Source organism: Pyrus communis, chromosome 3 (genome assembly GCF_963583255.1).
Source record: "Pyrus communis chromosome 3, drPyrComm1.1, whole genome shotgun sequence".
NCBI lineage: Eukaryota > Viridiplantae > Streptophyta > Magnoliopsida > Rosales > Rosaceae > Pyrus > Pyrus communis.
Window position 1 is genome coordinate 30,372,413 of NC_084805.1, and position 16,807 is coordinate 30,389,219.

At 36.2% G+C, this 16,807-nt stretch overlaps 3 protein-coding genes across 4 annotated transcripts; 2 read left to right on the forward strand and 1 right to left on the reverse strand.

Moving 5' to 3' along the window:
- The first annotated feature begins 1,482 nt into the window (after positions 1–1,482).
- On the forward strand, positions 1,483–5,722 carry LOC137728774 (putative MO25-like protein At5g47540). Of its 2 annotated transcripts, none has more exons than XM_068467531.1 (11): positions 1,483–1,803; positions 2,190–2,351; positions 2,436–2,554; positions 3,247–3,321; positions 3,526–3,619; positions 4,047–4,106; positions 4,396–4,464; positions 4,629–4,682; positions 4,904–4,948; positions 5,026–5,128; positions 5,258–5,722. In XM_068467531.1, the coding sequence occupies exons 1-11, from the start codon at positions 1,684–1,686 to the stop codon at positions 5,329–5,331; spliced, it is 975 nt and encodes a 324-aa protein (XP_068323632.1). In that variant the 5' UTR covers positions 1,483–1,683; the 3' UTR covers positions 5,332–5,722. The 2 variants fall into 2 exon arrangements, with proteins under 2 accessions (XP_068323632.1, XP_068323633.1); XM_068467532.1 differs by having other exon boundaries at positions 1,492–1,803; positions 4,629–4,727.
- A 4,226-nt stretch (positions 5,723–9,948) lies between these two features.
- LOC137727883 (inositol-phosphate phosphatase-like) lies at positions 9,949–13,077 on the forward strand. Its single transcript, XM_068466719.1, has 12 exons — positions 9,949–10,124; positions 10,240–10,295; positions 10,401–10,451; positions 10,797–10,877; positions 11,000–11,103; positions 11,177–11,261; positions 11,454–11,508; positions 11,602–11,645; positions 12,130–12,198; positions 12,278–12,378; positions 12,459–12,515; positions 12,716–13,077. The coding sequence occupies exons 1-12, from the start codon at positions 10,112–10,114 to the stop codon at positions 12,810–12,812; spliced, it is 813 nt and encodes a 270-aa protein (XP_068322820.1). The 5' UTR covers positions 9,949–10,111; the 3' UTR covers positions 12,813–13,077.
- Positions 13,078–13,308: 231 nt separating this feature from the next.
- On the reverse strand, positions 13,309–15,568 carry LOC137727882 (cytochrome b561 and DOMON domain-containing protein At4g17280-like). The gene is made up of 3 exons (XM_068466718.1): positions 14,751–15,568; positions 13,976–14,230; positions 13,309–13,880 (listed from the first exon to the last, which is right to left on the reverse strand). Exons 1-3 carry the CDS (start codon positions 15,384–15,386, stop codon positions 13,587–13,589), a joined length of 1,185 nt encoding a protein of 394 aa, XP_068322819.1. The 5' UTR covers positions 15,387–15,568; the 3' UTR covers positions 13,309–13,586.
- Between the last annotated feature and the right edge of the window lie 1,239 nt (positions 15,569–16,807).

Here is a 16,807-nt window from a genome sequence, read left to right on the forward strand (position 1 = left end):
ATGTGAATGCCGTTGCCAAGCTAAATAACACTTTAAAGTAAGCCATGTGCTATATTCTTCATCAACCTCAGCAAGTCAACTTCCAAATTAAACTTATTGTTGGCTTGGAGTTCGACACAACCATATCCCACCAAAGTACATCGTCCATCGTCGCTCTCGCACCCAACTTCACATTCCTAAGCATCATAGCGTAGATACAAGATATTGGTAGCTAGAAAACCTTACTAATTTGGCTAGGTAAGTATAAGCATCCTAACGCCCAAGATTTACTATCATTGTTTCATATGCTAACTCCGTTTTATATATAAATTCTAAATTGTTTATTGATTACATAAAGAAAGAAAAATATCTTATTATGACGATAGTATCAATACATCACGTATCATAATTAGGTGCAAGATAAAACAATTAAGTGTTTGATACATATTTGTTTTTACTATGCCTATTGGATTTCACCTTATCTTCCCAAATTCAAAATTTGCAACTTTGCATTTGAAATTTGATTTTAGCTTCACTTTTGTCATTTTCCATCAAAACCTTTAAGAAATGTGTTAATACTCTGACGAGCATGATTGAGGCCTACTTAATTGTTGATGTGCCCATTCATAAATGAGAATATTTTTGTTCATCATCTTAAAGTGATGGTGATATTAATTATCCTATCCATCACAGTTGTATGCATTTAAATTTAGAAATTTATGTAGTAAATAAACATATAAACTTCAAAATTTAAATTCATTCAATGATAATAAATAGGTTGATGAACATTATCACCACTTAAGGGTTATAAGCAAAATGCACCCTTGATAAATTATACTTTTCTCCTTTTTTGTGCACATGCTCCAGCTAAAGAATTTTTTCAGTGTACCAGAAATACGGATCGATACATCAAATTCTATATTAAAAGTGATTGCATACTTGAAAAAAATTCAACTACTTGTATTATGTGTTCCGTACCTACATAAAAATTTCTCCCAACTGAACGCCTCTCCACTAATCTATTTATCCAGATTTCAAAGTGCAACTACCAACCTTCTGAAAACAAAATAACTATTAAAAAAAAAATGAAAGTAATGTTTTTTTATATTTGGAACCAACGATATTATTTATGGAAGATTAAGTTAAGTTTCACAATGTAGTAGAAATAATTCATTCAATAAGATAATTTTAATATTGATATATATTTAAAAAAAAAAAAGAATTTTAACAAAAAACCCACTGTATTGTTTGCTTTAACAAAAAATCACATTTTTACACTAAAAAGTCAATCATGATACTATTCATTTTACCCTTTATTTTTTCCTTATCATTAAAACTTAAAATTTTCAAATATTTTCATTAGTTTTTCTAAAAAAATAACTATTATATAAATTTTAACTATGTATTTCCAGTAATAAAAAGGATTTATGGATTCATCGGGCGTGGAGGCAAGGCTAAATTGGTTGTGGAGTAAATTAGGAAAGGTGAAAAACACAATTAGGAACCGCCAGAAGTAACCTACGAGTCCACGACAGACAAACAACAATTGGAATCTGTACGTCCAACCAAGGTGGGGAGCAGCGGAGAGCCTCCTCTAGCCTTCTTCTGCCGGCGCTGAGGCCCTCTCCTCAGCCACCGCCGCAACGGCCGCAGCAGCATCAGGATAAACGACCCCATCGCAGCCAAAGCGCCAACAGCAACAAGATGAAGGGATTATTCAAGTCCAAGCCCCGAACCCCCGCCGACATCGTTCGTCAGACCCGGGATTTACTCGTCTATGCCCAGCGCGCTCCCGATTCTCGCGAAAGCAAACGCGAGGAAAAGGTATCTATTTTCCATCTATTCAAAAATTCGATCCAATTCAATACGATCTAATTGAAAATTTGATCCGGTTCTCCCTTGTTTCTGTATTCTATTCTGTGAAAACTTGGGAATTTGGGATTGTTCATGATTTTTTTTTATGATCAAAGTTTATATTTTCAAAGTTCCTTTTTTCAGCAACCAGGTTAAGGAATTTATTCATTCGGATTTCATTGAAAATTAATGATTTTGAATTCCGAAATAGTTAAAATTAGTTTGTGAATTTCTTCTGTTTGAATTAGTTTGTTCAAATGCAAATTTTTATGTTCATCCTAGTTACTTCTTCGATATTGTTTGTGTATGTGTTGAGCATTGAAACTTATTTGTGTATGGATTTTGTGAATGAGCAGATGTCAGAGCTATGTAAAAACATAAGGGAGCTGAAGTCGATTCTCTACGGCAATAGTGAGTCTGAACCCGTTTCAGAAGCTTGTGCCCAGTTGACCCATGAGTTTTTTAAAGAGAACACACTTCGACTTCTTATTACATGTCTTCCGAAATTGAACTTGGAGGTAAACATTCAATGCTTTTGTTCTTTTAACTTAAATTGTTTTGCCTACATTCTCCATTATCCATTATGGGTTTACGTTGTACAGGCTCGAAAAGATGCCACTCAAGTTGTGGCAAATTTGCAAAGGCAACAAGTTCAGTCCAAGTTGATTGCATCTGATTACTTGGAAGCGAACATTGATTTGATGGATATTTTGATCCAAGGGTAAGCCACTATGCCATGTACTTGCATACTTGGTTGCGGTGTTTCTTTTTGGTTATTATACTCTATTTGCAATGATGCTTTGAGCATTTCCAAATATTTTAATCATGGACTCTCAAAATTTAATTTAGAGATACACGAGTGTGCTCATAGTATCCTCTTCTTATGAAACGAGTGCATTTATGAGTTCCTTTCCAATTTGTTCTCAGTCAAGGATCTAGTTTGGGGATTAAGTGGTTGACAAAATCTGTTTTCAAAAACATGCTGATTAATTAGATTTTTTAATGCTTTGGGGTTCTCAGGTACTTTTTTTTTTTTCATAATTTTTTTGCAGCTCACTAGATTGAAAACATGGCAATTATTATGTTCTTTGTGTATGGCTCTTCAAGTTAGAAAAATGGGCATGATCCCTATTCTTTTTTTTGTCTTTTCAAAAGTATGTCTTCTTGTGTTATATTAAAAAGAGTGGGTGGGAGATGGGGTTTTAAAAAGTATATCATCTTTTTTTTTTTTTTTTTTGGGTCAAATGATAGATTTTGTTAGATTAGCCACGGGCGGGGTTTCGAAGTCGAACCCACGCCGTTGTGCAATAGCACAACACCTTTCCACCATTGTGGTAAAGGCCCACTTGCATATATCATCTTAAGTTGATTTATATTATTTGGCATCTTATTGTTAAAGTCCACATTTTGTAGGTACGGAAACACCGACATGGCTCTGCATTATGGTGCAATGTTGAGGGAGTGCATACGTCACCAAAGTGTTGCAAGGTGAGCAAATTGAACTGGCTCATTGGTTAACTTTCAATTTGACTATGAAAGATGTTGTTAGGACTTAGGGGGTGGGATATGAAATTGTTTATCATTTGGATCATTTAGCACCTAAGGCCCATAGCTTTTATACACCTCAAGTGTATCTCATTTAACTTTTTTCCTGCGTAATTGTCTATTGAATTTTTTTTCTTTTGTTTGCAGATATGTTTTAGAATCAGAACACATGAAGAAGTTCTTTGATTATATACAACTCCCCAATTTTGATATTGCGGCAGATGCTGCTGCAACTTTTAAGGTTAAGTTAGTCTCACAATATTGTCATGTGTTTATTTTCGTAAAAGTCGTAACACTTTTAAATTTTACTCGACATTGTTGCACCCCTGGTATAAACTGAACGCTCAAAATGATTCGTTATGTTGTTTAGCCCATAATGCTTTGTCATGTGGGGAATGTTGAATATGCTATCTGTTTCCCTGTCAAATAGGTAGATTTTCCAATAGTACATTTATTGGTCCATAGTATTCCTATCTGCACTTTTACTAGAGCCTGATGCAGGTCTAGTGCTGTTTGCTGATCTAAATAGAAGAACAACTTTTTATTATTACTTTTTCATTGTTCAATAGTTGAGGATATATTTCATTTTTTAAAAGCTATTTATTCAACTCATGTACTTGTTGCAGTTGCACTAGAATTATTCTGATTTTTGTAACATCTCAATGCAGGAGCTCTTGACGAGGCACAAATCTACTGTAGCGGATTTTCTTTCCAAGAACTATGATTGGGTAGGGCTGCTTTTATTTTTTTGGGGTGTACAAATGCTTGTTTTCATGTATGTCCTTTCATCTGCATAGAACACATGCATGTGGGTAATAAGAAACGTGCGTCAACAATTATTGATTAATTACATTAGAATTACTTCAAGTGAAAAGCAAATAAGAACTGGGAAACAACATACAATTATTACATGCTAATGGTCAATGTGAAACATTCGTTTACACTTTTTGTTGTTTCTTCTGTTTTTATATTATCGTGGTTGCCAATTAACCAAAACTTGATATTTCAATCTTTCAGTTTTTTGCTGAGTATAACTCAAAGCTACTGGAATCACCCAATTACATTACCAGACGACAAGCTGTTAAGGTATGATAAATATTTGACCACAAATAGCTCTCTTACATAATATGATGCATGACCTTGAGGTCCTGATTGAAGTACCTTGTACTCTCTTGTTTTATCATGTTTTTTTTTAAATAAGCTGCATGCTTCTTATGGTGTTGCTGAAGATGCTTCTCTATTAATTACAGTTGTTAGGAGATATTTTGTTGGATCGGTCAAACTCAGCTGTGATGACTCGATATGTGAGTTCAAGGGACAACTTGAGGATCCTTATGAACCTTCTCAGAGTAGGATATACTCTACTCTATTGGTTTTTGCTAAATTTCATGAACTTTCCCCTCTCCCTCTTCCAGGCCATTGAATAGAATTAAAATTTAAGTTACGCAAGCCCTTGAACATACCATTCGTGTTGCATTTGGTATACCTATTTCTTACATGCATAATTTTGGGGTTTCATCTGCAGGAGTCAAGCAAGAGCATTCAGATTGAAGCATTTCATGTTTTCAAGGTTTGGTTCATACATTTTGATTTGTTAATGTTGAGGTTACTCTAGTTCTTTTCATTAACATGTTTTAGTGTTCACAGCTATTTGCTGCTAATCAAAATAAACCCGCCGACATTGTGAGCATACTTGTCGCCAATAGAAGCAAACTTCTACGACTGTTTGCTGATTTTAAGATAGATAAAGGTAGATGGGAGCGGTTTTCTTTTTTTTTTATTTTTTTATTTTTTTATTTTTTATTTTATTTTTGTTATTCTGACTTTCATTTGTCATTTTGGCACTTTGTTTACAATTTTTTCAAATGTTTTGTTGCAGAGGATGAACAATTTGAGGCAGACAAAGCTCAAGTAGTGAGAGAAATAGCTGCCATGGAACCTAAAGACTCATGAGGGAACTTTGTCATGTTTGTGGATTCTTGACTTTCTTGTTCTATTTGTGAATTTTAGAGTCTATTCAACGTTCGAATGAGCCTCATCTTCTATCCCCCTTGCTTCTTCCTCTGTAGTTGCCAAGTTACTACTTGTTTTTTGCAAAAGGTAGATAAATAAATTGGTAAAATGTCCGATGTTGTACTTGGGTTATGCCAATGTTTAAAACGGTTGACCACGCGTTCATTTAATGTGTGCAAATTCACTCAACCGTGGGACTAGTGTCGTATTATTTGCGTATAATACACTTGAAGAAGATACTCGTATTTGAAGTTTTTATAAAACATTGCGTGTAACAGCGCTCCGGATTCCGTAGTTAATCTAAAATTAGTAGGAATATGTTGAAGTTTCTCATGATCATAGCAGCTTATCTTTTTGTCACGTTGAGAATACAGCGATCATCTTCTGGCACTTCATCCAGATTCCAATCATATGCTGTTATTACGAGACGTGAAATTATGAATCGCGGGCGAACAAGGAATAACGAACGCCGTATACTGGCATATTCTATGAATCTCTCCCCCATCACAGTGGCATTTACCATCAAATGACTAGATATAATATTTGGCATAATTTCTCTCGTCATTTTTCGCATTTCACTTCGGAGCTGGCCATGCGATATGTATACTCACAAGAATACGACACCCTATATTTGGTCTCACTCATTCCGACTAGTGGGTCTCATCTACTTGTCTCCTTGATGCCTTCAATCTTCAAGTTTCTCAAAAATCTGTCAAACGCGTTTTGAAGTGGCATGCGTGAGAGAGCCCTTGTCTTCCTTAAATTGATGTCATACGAACGTCTCGTGTGCACTAGTGTAATTAAACCTAATATTTTTATCTACTAATAAAGTTATTCGCACTGTCTTATCTTCCCATACACTTTTCACTAAAATTTTTGACACTAATTTAACTCTTATAAAATGATATCTAAGGACCAACTCAATAAAAAAATTCTTCTCTGTTTACTATCTCCCTGCAACTATCTCAATTCCTTTAAATAAATACTTTGATCATTTCCTATTCACCTAGTTTAATCATTCATAATAGTTGTTCAAACATTTTACTAATGAAATAGTTATTTAAAAAACTGAAAAATAAAATGGGAGACCAGAAGAAAGAATTGGACTGGAGGGGTGGGATTGGTTGTCGTAACTTTTGGAAATGGGGCATGAGGATGAAAATTTAGGAGTGCGAGGTTTGGTTGTGGGATTTGGGAGGGAGAAGTGGTTGTATTGGGGTCTGGAGGGAGGGAAGTAAGGAATAAGAGTTGCAATTGGCTCGAGATCTGGAAATCTAACTAGAATAAAAATCGGGAAGAGAGGCCTTGGTGGTTAGCAGAGACCCGGCTAGGCTTATCAGCATTTTAATATTTATTTTTCTCAAAAACTAAAAAATATTTGTTATTAGAGATTACTTTAAGAATAATAGTAACTAGGAAAATAGCATTTAATTTAATTTTATGATGACGAAATAAAACATTGGAATAGCTACAGCAACATGGCATCTATATATAAAGCCAACACAAAAGGTGAATAGTATTTTTTGTGTCACCAAGCTTCAACCAAAAAAAAAAAAAAAAAAAAAAAAGGTAAAAAGGCCCCCAAGACAAAAAAAATTCAAAGCCATCCCAAAATAATGCAGATGTATTTTCGTCATTTTAACAGTGCTTATGTAACATCTCACATCATCTAGGGGAGTGGATTCTGTAAGCTTTATATGTATATTCCCATCTCTACCTAGCACGAGGCCTTTTGGGAGCTCATTGGCTTCGGGTTCCATCGGAACTCCGAACTTAAGTGAGTTCGCACGAGATCAATCCCAGAATAGGTGACCCATTGAGAAGTTCTCGTGTGAGTTCCCAGAAACAAAACCATGAGGGCATGATCGGGGCTCAAAGCGGATAATATCGTGTTACGGTGGTGGAGTGGACCCGGGATGTGGTGGACCCTGGGTCGGGATGTGACAATTTGGTATCAGAGCCAATCCCTAGCTAGATGTGTGCTAACGAGGACGTCGGGCCCCTAAGGGGGGTGGATTGTAACATCCCAATCGCCCAGGGGAGTGGATTCTGTAAGCCTTATATGTATATTCTCATCTCTACCTAGCACGAGGCTTTTTGGGAGCTCACTGGCTTCGAGTTCCATCGGAACTCCGAACTTAAGCGAGTTCGTGCGAGAGTAATCCCAAGATGGGTGATCCACTAGGAAGTTCTCGTGTGAGTTCCCATAAACAAAACCGTGAGGGCGTGGTCGGGGCTCAAAGCGGACAATATCATGTTACGGTGGAGTCGAGCCCGGAATGTGGTGGGGACCCGGGCCAGGATGTGACAACTTATTTTTAATAATTAATTATTTTGTACTTTTTTAATTAGTACAATATGTTAGCAATAATGTGATTCAATCAGGTGTTCATTCAATATTGTTTTCTATATTTTTAACCACGTTCAAAATATTTTAAGATGTGTGTAATGTTGGTTATAAAAAAGGTCATTCACACGTGGATAATAATGTGATTAAATTAGTTGTCAAATGAAATTTTTTTTAACAAACGATATTATCTACACAAAAGGGGATGAGTGGGCTTAGTCTCACAATGAGCTAATAATAATGTGATTCAATCAATTGTTTATTAAATATTATTTTCTCTATACTTAATGTAAATTCTATAGAGACCGATTTTATTATGTTGATTCATCTACTTTAATTGGTTTATGAGAGGTTTCTTTTAGCATGATCTAAGATTATTCATTTATTTCAAATATTTGACTTTCTTTTTATCAATTTACGCATATAAATACACTTAAAACGTGTAAATCGCACGTAGCACGAATAAGGTCTTTCGCACGCAGATAATAATATGATTAAATTAGTTGTCAAATGATTTTTTTTTTTTTTTTAACAAACGATATTATCTACACTAAAAGGGAAGAGGTGGGCTAAGCCTCACAATGGAATAGCAATAATGTGATTCCATCAGTTGTTTATTAAATATTATTTTCTCTATTCTTAATGTAAATTCTATAGAGACCGATTTTTTTATGTAGATTCAGCTGCTTTAATTGGTTTATGAGGGGTTTCTTCTAGCACGATCTAAGATTATTCATTTACTTCAAATATTTGACTTCCCTTTTGTCAATTTATGCATATAAATATATTAAAAATGTATAAATTGCGTGTAGCATATTGTAATTTAAATACCATTGAGCATGTGCTTGCATGAAGGCTAGTATATACAATTGAAGTGAATCTGGTACTACAATCCAAGTAGAAGTTTGTAGTTTCCAATGAGTTGTGATTTTCATACACCCTTAACTACTTTTCCCACATCCCTTCCTATTTTTTAATATTTAATTGGTATCCTACTATTTAATCTTCCATATATATCCTTCCTACTTTTTGATGGTAATTAATGGAAGATTAAATACATAGAGGTATATATGAAAGATTAAATAATAGGATAAAAATTAAGTATTAAAAAATATGAAAGGGTGTGGAAAAAGTAGTTAAAGGTGTGAAAATCACAACCCGTTTCCTATTCTTTCTCCGTATTTTATGCGGTGCAGGATGTCTCTTTGGTTTCATGTACTTTTCCGTTTTCTTCGTTTTCGTATCTGGACCCATTTGATCATTATATATACAAATTAACGGAAATTTCCCAAGCTTTAGGGACGGTCTCCCCAGACCCTCATCCAAAAGGAAAAGATAAATGCTAAGTAGGCTCTTAAAAATGGAACTCTTTAATATCTCATAATTTAATGTTAATTTGTACTAATATTATGAAACGTTATACCAAAAAGAAAAAAAAAAGATGGCAGAGGGTGAGGGTCCTTAGAGAGTCCCATTTTTCAGATAATCTATTTAATATTTCTCAAAATGAAACTACGTATTTAGAACTGGCTCACTCAGTACTAAGGTCTAGTGGCATTCATCTTCACTTGTAAGTGAAAGATCTTAGTTTTAAATCATGTGGATGACAAATTTAATACCAAATTAGGTTATCTATTGTGTGACTTCTGAACTCCCCCTTCTAATATAAAATATATCATTATACTAAAAAAAATATTATTAGTGACTAATGGAGGGCAAATTATAGGTAAAACAGTCATACATAAAATGGGAGACCAGAAGAAAGAATTGGACTGGAGGGGTGGGATTGGTTGTCGTAAATGTTGGAAATGGAAGCATGAGGATGAAAATTTAGGAATGCGATGTTTGGTTGTGGGATTTGGGAGGGGAGAAGTGGTTGCATTGGGGGCCTGGAGTGAGAGAAGGAAGAAATAAGGGTTGCAATTGGCTCGAGATCCGGAAACTAATTGAATTCTAAGATTCTAACTAAATAAAAATCAAGAAGAGAGACTTTGATAGTGAGTAGAGACACGATTGGGCTTATCAACACTTTAATATTTATTTTTCTGAAAAAATTAAAAAATATTCAAATATTATTAGAGGTTATTTTAAGAATAATAATAACTAGAAAAATAGCATTTTACTTTATTTTATGATGAAGAAATAAAACATTGGGATAGCTACAGCAAGCAACATGGCATATACTTTATGCCATAAGCGAATGCCCCATATATTTAATTTAATTATTTAATCAGTTTCAGTCACCTGGTAGCTTCATTCAGGAGCTACGTGAAAAGCTCGAACACTGAACACATCGCCTCCATCACTCGTTAACATCTCCTAGACTCCTAGGATCACTCAATCTGCATTTCCTTCTCTCATCAGACCGTAAAAATGGCGGAAAACGGTAGATTCTCTTCATATCGTTCAATCTCTAATAAAATTCTCCAATTTCTGTCCTTCATCTTTTTTATATAAATTAATCTGCAATTTGTTTCGTAAAATCTTGTGGTGGGTTGTAGATTCGCTTGCTCAGTTCCTCTCCTCCGCCGTTGATGCAGCCAAGAAAGCCGGCCAGGTCAGTCTCCTCCGCTCCTTTAACTAATTTTTGTTTCATCTAAATTTTACTCAGCAGTAATTGAAACAAAGTGTGCAATCTGTGTGCTGTATGATTTCATTGCAGATAATTCGAAAAGGGTTCTACGAGACCAAGCATGTGGAGCACAAAGGCCAGGTCTTTTTACTTGTTTTTCTTCTTTTTTTAGTTGTATAATCAAATGGGAGTTTGGGTAATTGGATTTTAGAAGTATAATTGCTGATTCAATGTTAGCGTAATAGTTTTAAGTGAAAGATTTAAAATTTGATTACTTAACAAGCATCGAAGATATATTGGTTAAAGAGTTTCGAATAAGTTTTCGCCTGTGGCAGCCAAATGCTGCGTTGAATTAGAATATGAATGGAGAAAGTTATATTATGTGGTTTGAGGTAGCTCACTGTTGGGTGCAAGATATAGCAAAATGAAATTTCATGATCAAAACATTACTTTTCTGTTAATCTTCCAATCTGTTGGGCAGTGCAGGTGGATTTGGTCACGGAAACTGATAAGGCATGCGAAGATCTAATATTTAATCATCTCAAGCAGCTTTACCCCACTCATAAGGTTAACTCTTCATCCCGATGTATCAGCAAAGTTCACCATTGGTGCTTAGAATAGCATTGTATCTCCTAAGACTAGTTTGTTCTCTACATGCTCTGAATTTTCTTAGTCGGTGTTAATTTTAGTTCATTGGGGAAGAGACTACTGCTGCTAATGGTGTAACGGAGCTGACTGATGACCCCACATGGATAGTTGATCCCCTGGACGGAACCACTAACTTTGTACATGGGTAAAAATCAATTCTTGTGTTGTAGATTTTTGTTTATTTTCGCTATGCTTATTGATTCTTATTGCTGTTATAGGTTCCCCTTTGTCTGTGTGTCAATCGGCCTTACAATTGGAAAGATACCTACAGTTGGTGTTGTTTACAATCCAATAATTGACGAGGTTAGGATTCTTATCTCCACTAATGTTAAACTCCAGTGGTTAGCTATGACTCTTGTTCTAATAGATGATACAATTATGAATGGTCAGAATTATAAGTTTTACAGTGAATAGCTTCTGCTGAAATGTGCAAACTTGCTCTCTAAGTAGTACTAGCTGAGGAAAGTGTGCTAACTTGGGGTTCATTATACGTAGCTCTTTACTGGCATACGCGGAGGAGGTGCATTTCTCAATGGAAATCCCATAAAAGGTGATTGTTCTGTTTTTAAGCATCAACTTCGTTGTTTCTAAATGATTAAAAGATTTCCTATTTAGTGCTTAATAATGTTTTGAATTACTGCAGTATCATCTAAGAACGAACTTGTGAAGTCTCTCCTTGCAACTGAGGTATAGAGTTGACTGATTGATGGATGGTGGTTTGTCATTGTTTTACATGAATGGGGTGATTTGTTGTTTCTCTAGCCAATCCCCATGTAAAATAAAGCCCACCGCGAACGTTTTAGTTAAAAAATGGGACTAGAAATTGGTAAATGATAAGATGTTATAGGATGAGAATGTAAGTCACATAACCATGCATATTGTGTTGAATACTCTGTGGTGGGATAAAGGTAGAAATTAGGTATAGATTAACAATTTCTTGTTTCAAAGACTAGTTAATGTCACTGTAGATGATGCTTTGGTATATTATATGCTCCTGCATAATAGCACCTGAATTTGTACGAAAATAGATAAGCTGAATCTTTATATGCATTATATTTTTTTTTTCATAAATATGTTAGTTCAATGAAGAGTTATACAGTGGCAAACATGATAAATGTTAAAAACTCTTTTATATTAAAAGCCCTCATATGTTGTTATACTGGAAGAGCAGGTTGGAGTAAAACGTGATAACCTAACAGTGGATGCAACCACAGGGAGAATTAATCGCTTACTATTTAAGGTAGAACCAGAACTTTCAAGTGCTAATCTTCAGAGTTGAGTTGGCATCCCAATTGTATATTAATCTCTCTTTTGAGCAGGTGAGATCTATTCGCATGAGCGGCTCCTGTGCACTGAACCTCTGTGGAATTGCATGTGGGAGGATTGATCTATTTTATGAGCTCGGCTTTGGGGGTCCTTGGTATGATCTTCTTTCTACTATGCTTGTTAATATCAGTGTCAGCCGGTAAGTGATTGACATTGGTTTTTCTTGTGCCTCAGGGATGTTGCAGGTGGTGCTGTGATTGTTACAGAAGCCGGAGGGTGTGTGTATGATCCGTAAGTAACTTTATCTTCAGCTTAAGATCATTCAAGAATTAATTTGAGTCAGCAATAGAAATACTTCTACTTGAAGTTTACACTACTGGCAGATCGATAACGTCTATCTTTTTGCTAACAAAACTTGAAACTTGCATGTAACATCATGTGTATATACACTTCTACTTACGTCGAGAATTGGATGTAATTTTCTGCATCAGATCTGGTAAGGAGTTTGGCATCACATCTCAAAGAGTAGCAGCATCAAACCCTCTGCTTAAGGATGCATTTGTTGAGGTTTTGCGAGATTCGGAATGAGTCAGCTTCTTCACTCTATCAAATCTTTCAAGTTAAACATCCTCTCCATGAAGCAATAAATTGGATTCCTCATTTGATTACATGGGTGTAAGTTAGTACCCATTGGAACATTGAAATGGTAATTTAGGGCATGTGCAATGGCATATTAATTGTCGAACCTATTTGATGACATATCGTTGGCAATGTTTGTATTTGTTGTATGTTTATAGGTTCACAAATGAATTTGATGTTTCGAGTATGTGAAATTAAAGTCATGCTTAGCTCACATCAGGAAGTTGATATAGAAACAAATTTATAATGAGATGGAAAAACCAAGCGATATGAATTCCGTCTGTTTTTCTCCTTCTGCACTCCTCTCTGTGGTTTTTGACCCTTGATTCTCCGATTCATTCAATCCAAGGGCTTAGAAAATAGAGAAGTGCAGGCGTGAAAAAAAAAGAGTACCGAAATCATTTCCTAATAATTAAATCAACTATAAAAGGAGAAAATACAGGTATAAATGAGTAAGTAACAAATATATTAAATCTCTATCTCGGACAGCATGACTAATACAAAGTTCAGGCAGGGACTGCCCAAGAACGAATTTTTACCAAAGAATAACCTCTAATCCCGAACGCGCACACGCGTACACAAACACTCATGCCATAAATACACAAAAGGGTGCAACAACAAATGTATTCAGAAGGGCCGCGAAAGAGGAGGAAGAACTCGAAAGAGCCATTTCCTCCGTCTAACAAACCATTCCGTCCACTCTGCATTTCGTCCCTCCGACCTCTAAGCACCATAGCCGTTGACACCGTTCGCAGCATGCGTTGGCTTTTCAGACTTCTTCCTCTTCAATACAACATACCATGTGTAAGCCTCCAACAATGCAGCCTGGACAGCGAAAGCAATGATCAAGCCGATGTATGCATTCTTCCAGTTCTTGTTAGGCTTCAAGATGTCCAATCCTTCGAAGATGTTGACGATGCTAAGGATGATAACAGCGTACCCGGTTGCATGGTGGTACATGTTCCAGTAGAATCTGAACTTGTGATCCTTGTTGGGTCTCAGAAGCAAAGCGAACACCTGCATCGAGATTCAGAGCTTTCACTTAGTACATGCTAGGGCAAAGATCAAAGACACATTACAACACTGTTAGGTAGAGAAGAAGGTTGAATTACCTGAAGCGTTCCAAGGGCGAAGAGGGTGATCCCAATGTTTCTGTGTGTGTCATATTGGACGCCGGCAGAATCGCTACCGAGTTTAAGACCAGTGGCCCATCCTGCGACCCCAACGGCGTATGCCGAGGTCTGGCAAGCGGCATGAAGATAAAACCATGCAGGGTCTGCGGACTTGAAAACCCTCAAGTACCTTGCTACCATGGCACCAAGAGGCATCAAGATTCCCCAGCTCACTACATTCAGCACTCCGTGAATCTGTGATTTGTATGACCAAAAAAATTTAGGGGGTTTGACTATTTCTCAAGACCTTAATTAAAACTCTAAATTACAAACACCAAACAAGTGACCATCAATTCGAAGAAATCTTAACACAATCAAACAGATCCTCATCAACTAATACAATTAAAGATTAATTTATATTTCCCAGAAGCGTGCATAACCACATTATCTAGAGCGGATTTCGCTACTTGAGTTCTAATATCTCCTCATAGTTTAAATTAGTTTACACTGATATTTTCCAATAGCTGAAGGGATTATGTCATAGATGCAATTAAAAAATAAATACTTTTTATATAAAAAAAATTAATTTATATTTCTTGAATATAATAACATTGAAATATCAAAGACTTTTATCAAGAAAACCGAACAAAGCATCGAAAAATTGTGAATTAATTGAAAACAAGAAAAGATTGCTAAGGGAAACAAATTTCAGAACAAGCAGTATAAGGATCAGATTAAAGCACAGAAAAATTGAGTCAATTCACAATTCACTTACGTTTTTCTTTCTAGTGGTTGAGCTGCCACTGCCGGTGGATGCTGTCTCGCCGGAAAGCAAATTCAAAGTCCCCTTGGCGTTAAGATTGGCGGCGACAGTGCTGTGAATGCCAGGAGCGCCACTCGAAACAGGTCCCTCCTGCCACACCTGAAGAATGGTGGTGGAATTAGTAGGGAGCGCCCAGGTTGCAAATATGATCATCTCATCGTTGTTCAGATACGCTGCCGTCAAGTCCGTGACCTCGTACTTCAGCTTGCCCTCCGCCAGCTTGGTCGAGTAGCCCTGGATCGGCGACATGTACACCTTCGGAGTCCCACTGGACTGCGGCCAAGCGACGAGAGATTGGGCGCCGGGCATGGCGGACGACGTGCTGTTGAGGTCCGGATTGATGGCCCACGCGACCCAGCTGGAGGCGGAGACGCCGGTGTGCCTGTAGGCCATCTGGAGCTTTCCCGTTGACTGGTCAAAGGTCCAATGGAGGAAGGAGTTGAGATGCGGCAAGTCGCTGCAGGAGGTAAAGATCTTGTTGCTGGTGAATTTGTAGTTCCTGCAGGCTGTCGTTTGGGCGTAGGAAGATTGTGAGAAGAGAGAGAGCAGAACAGAGAAGGCCACCGCAAGCCTCAGCCTGGAAGCCATGGTTGTGAGATCTGAAAAATGCTTCTGAAAAAAGTACTTTTGAAGGAAAATCTCAACTGGGTTCTATTTAATTGGAGAAGGGGAATTGAGAATGTGGAAAAAGTTGAGAGCTTTTATAACAAGATCGGACCTTTTTGCTAAAATAAGCAAAGGGGGTGTGAGGAAGTTTGGGGCGTTGCAAGGAAAAATGGGGTGTAAATATAAGAGTTGTTGGTGGCGTGTGGAGTCTTTGAAGTCGTTGGCTAGTCTGTTGGGGAAGGTTCCATTTTTCCACTAGTAGTTTGAAACTTCTTTCTTTAGAAAAAATATACTTTATTTTTCTTCTATCTTTTCACACCCGCCTTTTTGCTTGCTTGCCCAACTTTGTTCTTCGATTTTAATCAACGTTTCAACAAGATAGTCGGTCGGCTTTGAGAACAAGGTCTCTCAAACTCTTCGTCCCACATGCCTTGTAAAATAACAGTACATTTGTATGTTTAAAACATCGAAAACCAAAGCATTTGATGATTTTCCTTTTTCTTACTTTTAATTGAGCCGCAAGTAACTCAACAGAAAGTTCTCTTCATCTCTAATTAATCCTGTTAAGTCATAAACTGATCAATTGATCAAGATATCACTATTAAAAGTTCATAATTTCTTTCATAGGATTTTCATTTCATCATTTTAGGATAGAAATGTAATAGTCTGATGAGATAATAATAATTTACATAAATTGAAATTGACGAGTGATATAACCAACTTATATGTTACAATAAAATTTGAAAACTGTTATTAGCACTTCAAAATTTTCATTTTACATTTCTCACAAGTGTATTTTTTTTCCTTCTAATTATAGAAAGTTTGAAGCATAAAATAAGATTTTTAAAGTATCAACAACAAATTTTTAAAATTAAATATGTTAATATTAACCCTAAATTTAAACTCAACATCCGTTTACCCATGTTACAAAGTGTGAACTAGTTCAAAGTAAGCTAAACTTGACCATTAACACCATCCGAGTTGTCCTCATTGGAGCAATTTCATAGGATGGTGCACTAAAGACTTAGACTAACAAAAGTCAAATTAAAGCGACATGCAGGGTTAAAGTACCACTGAAGCTACAGTACGTACGTGTTGAATGGGTGGGAAATGGATTCTCTTCGGATCCTTTCGTCTTAATCTATCAAATCAAGGAATCTGTATCGTTGAAATTTAATCCAACGGCTAAAGTTATTGTAACTTTTAAAGTGGACCCCTATTTGTAGCCATTTGATCAAATTTCAACGGCACGTATTATCTGATTTTGTGGATTAGGAGGAAGGGATCCAAAGAGGATCCCTTTTCGACTCGATGTAAAAAACCAGGTCAATTGATCAAAGGGTAATACTAAGAAGACTAAATTTATAAACTAAATGATGTGTCACCAATAGGAATAAGCATAT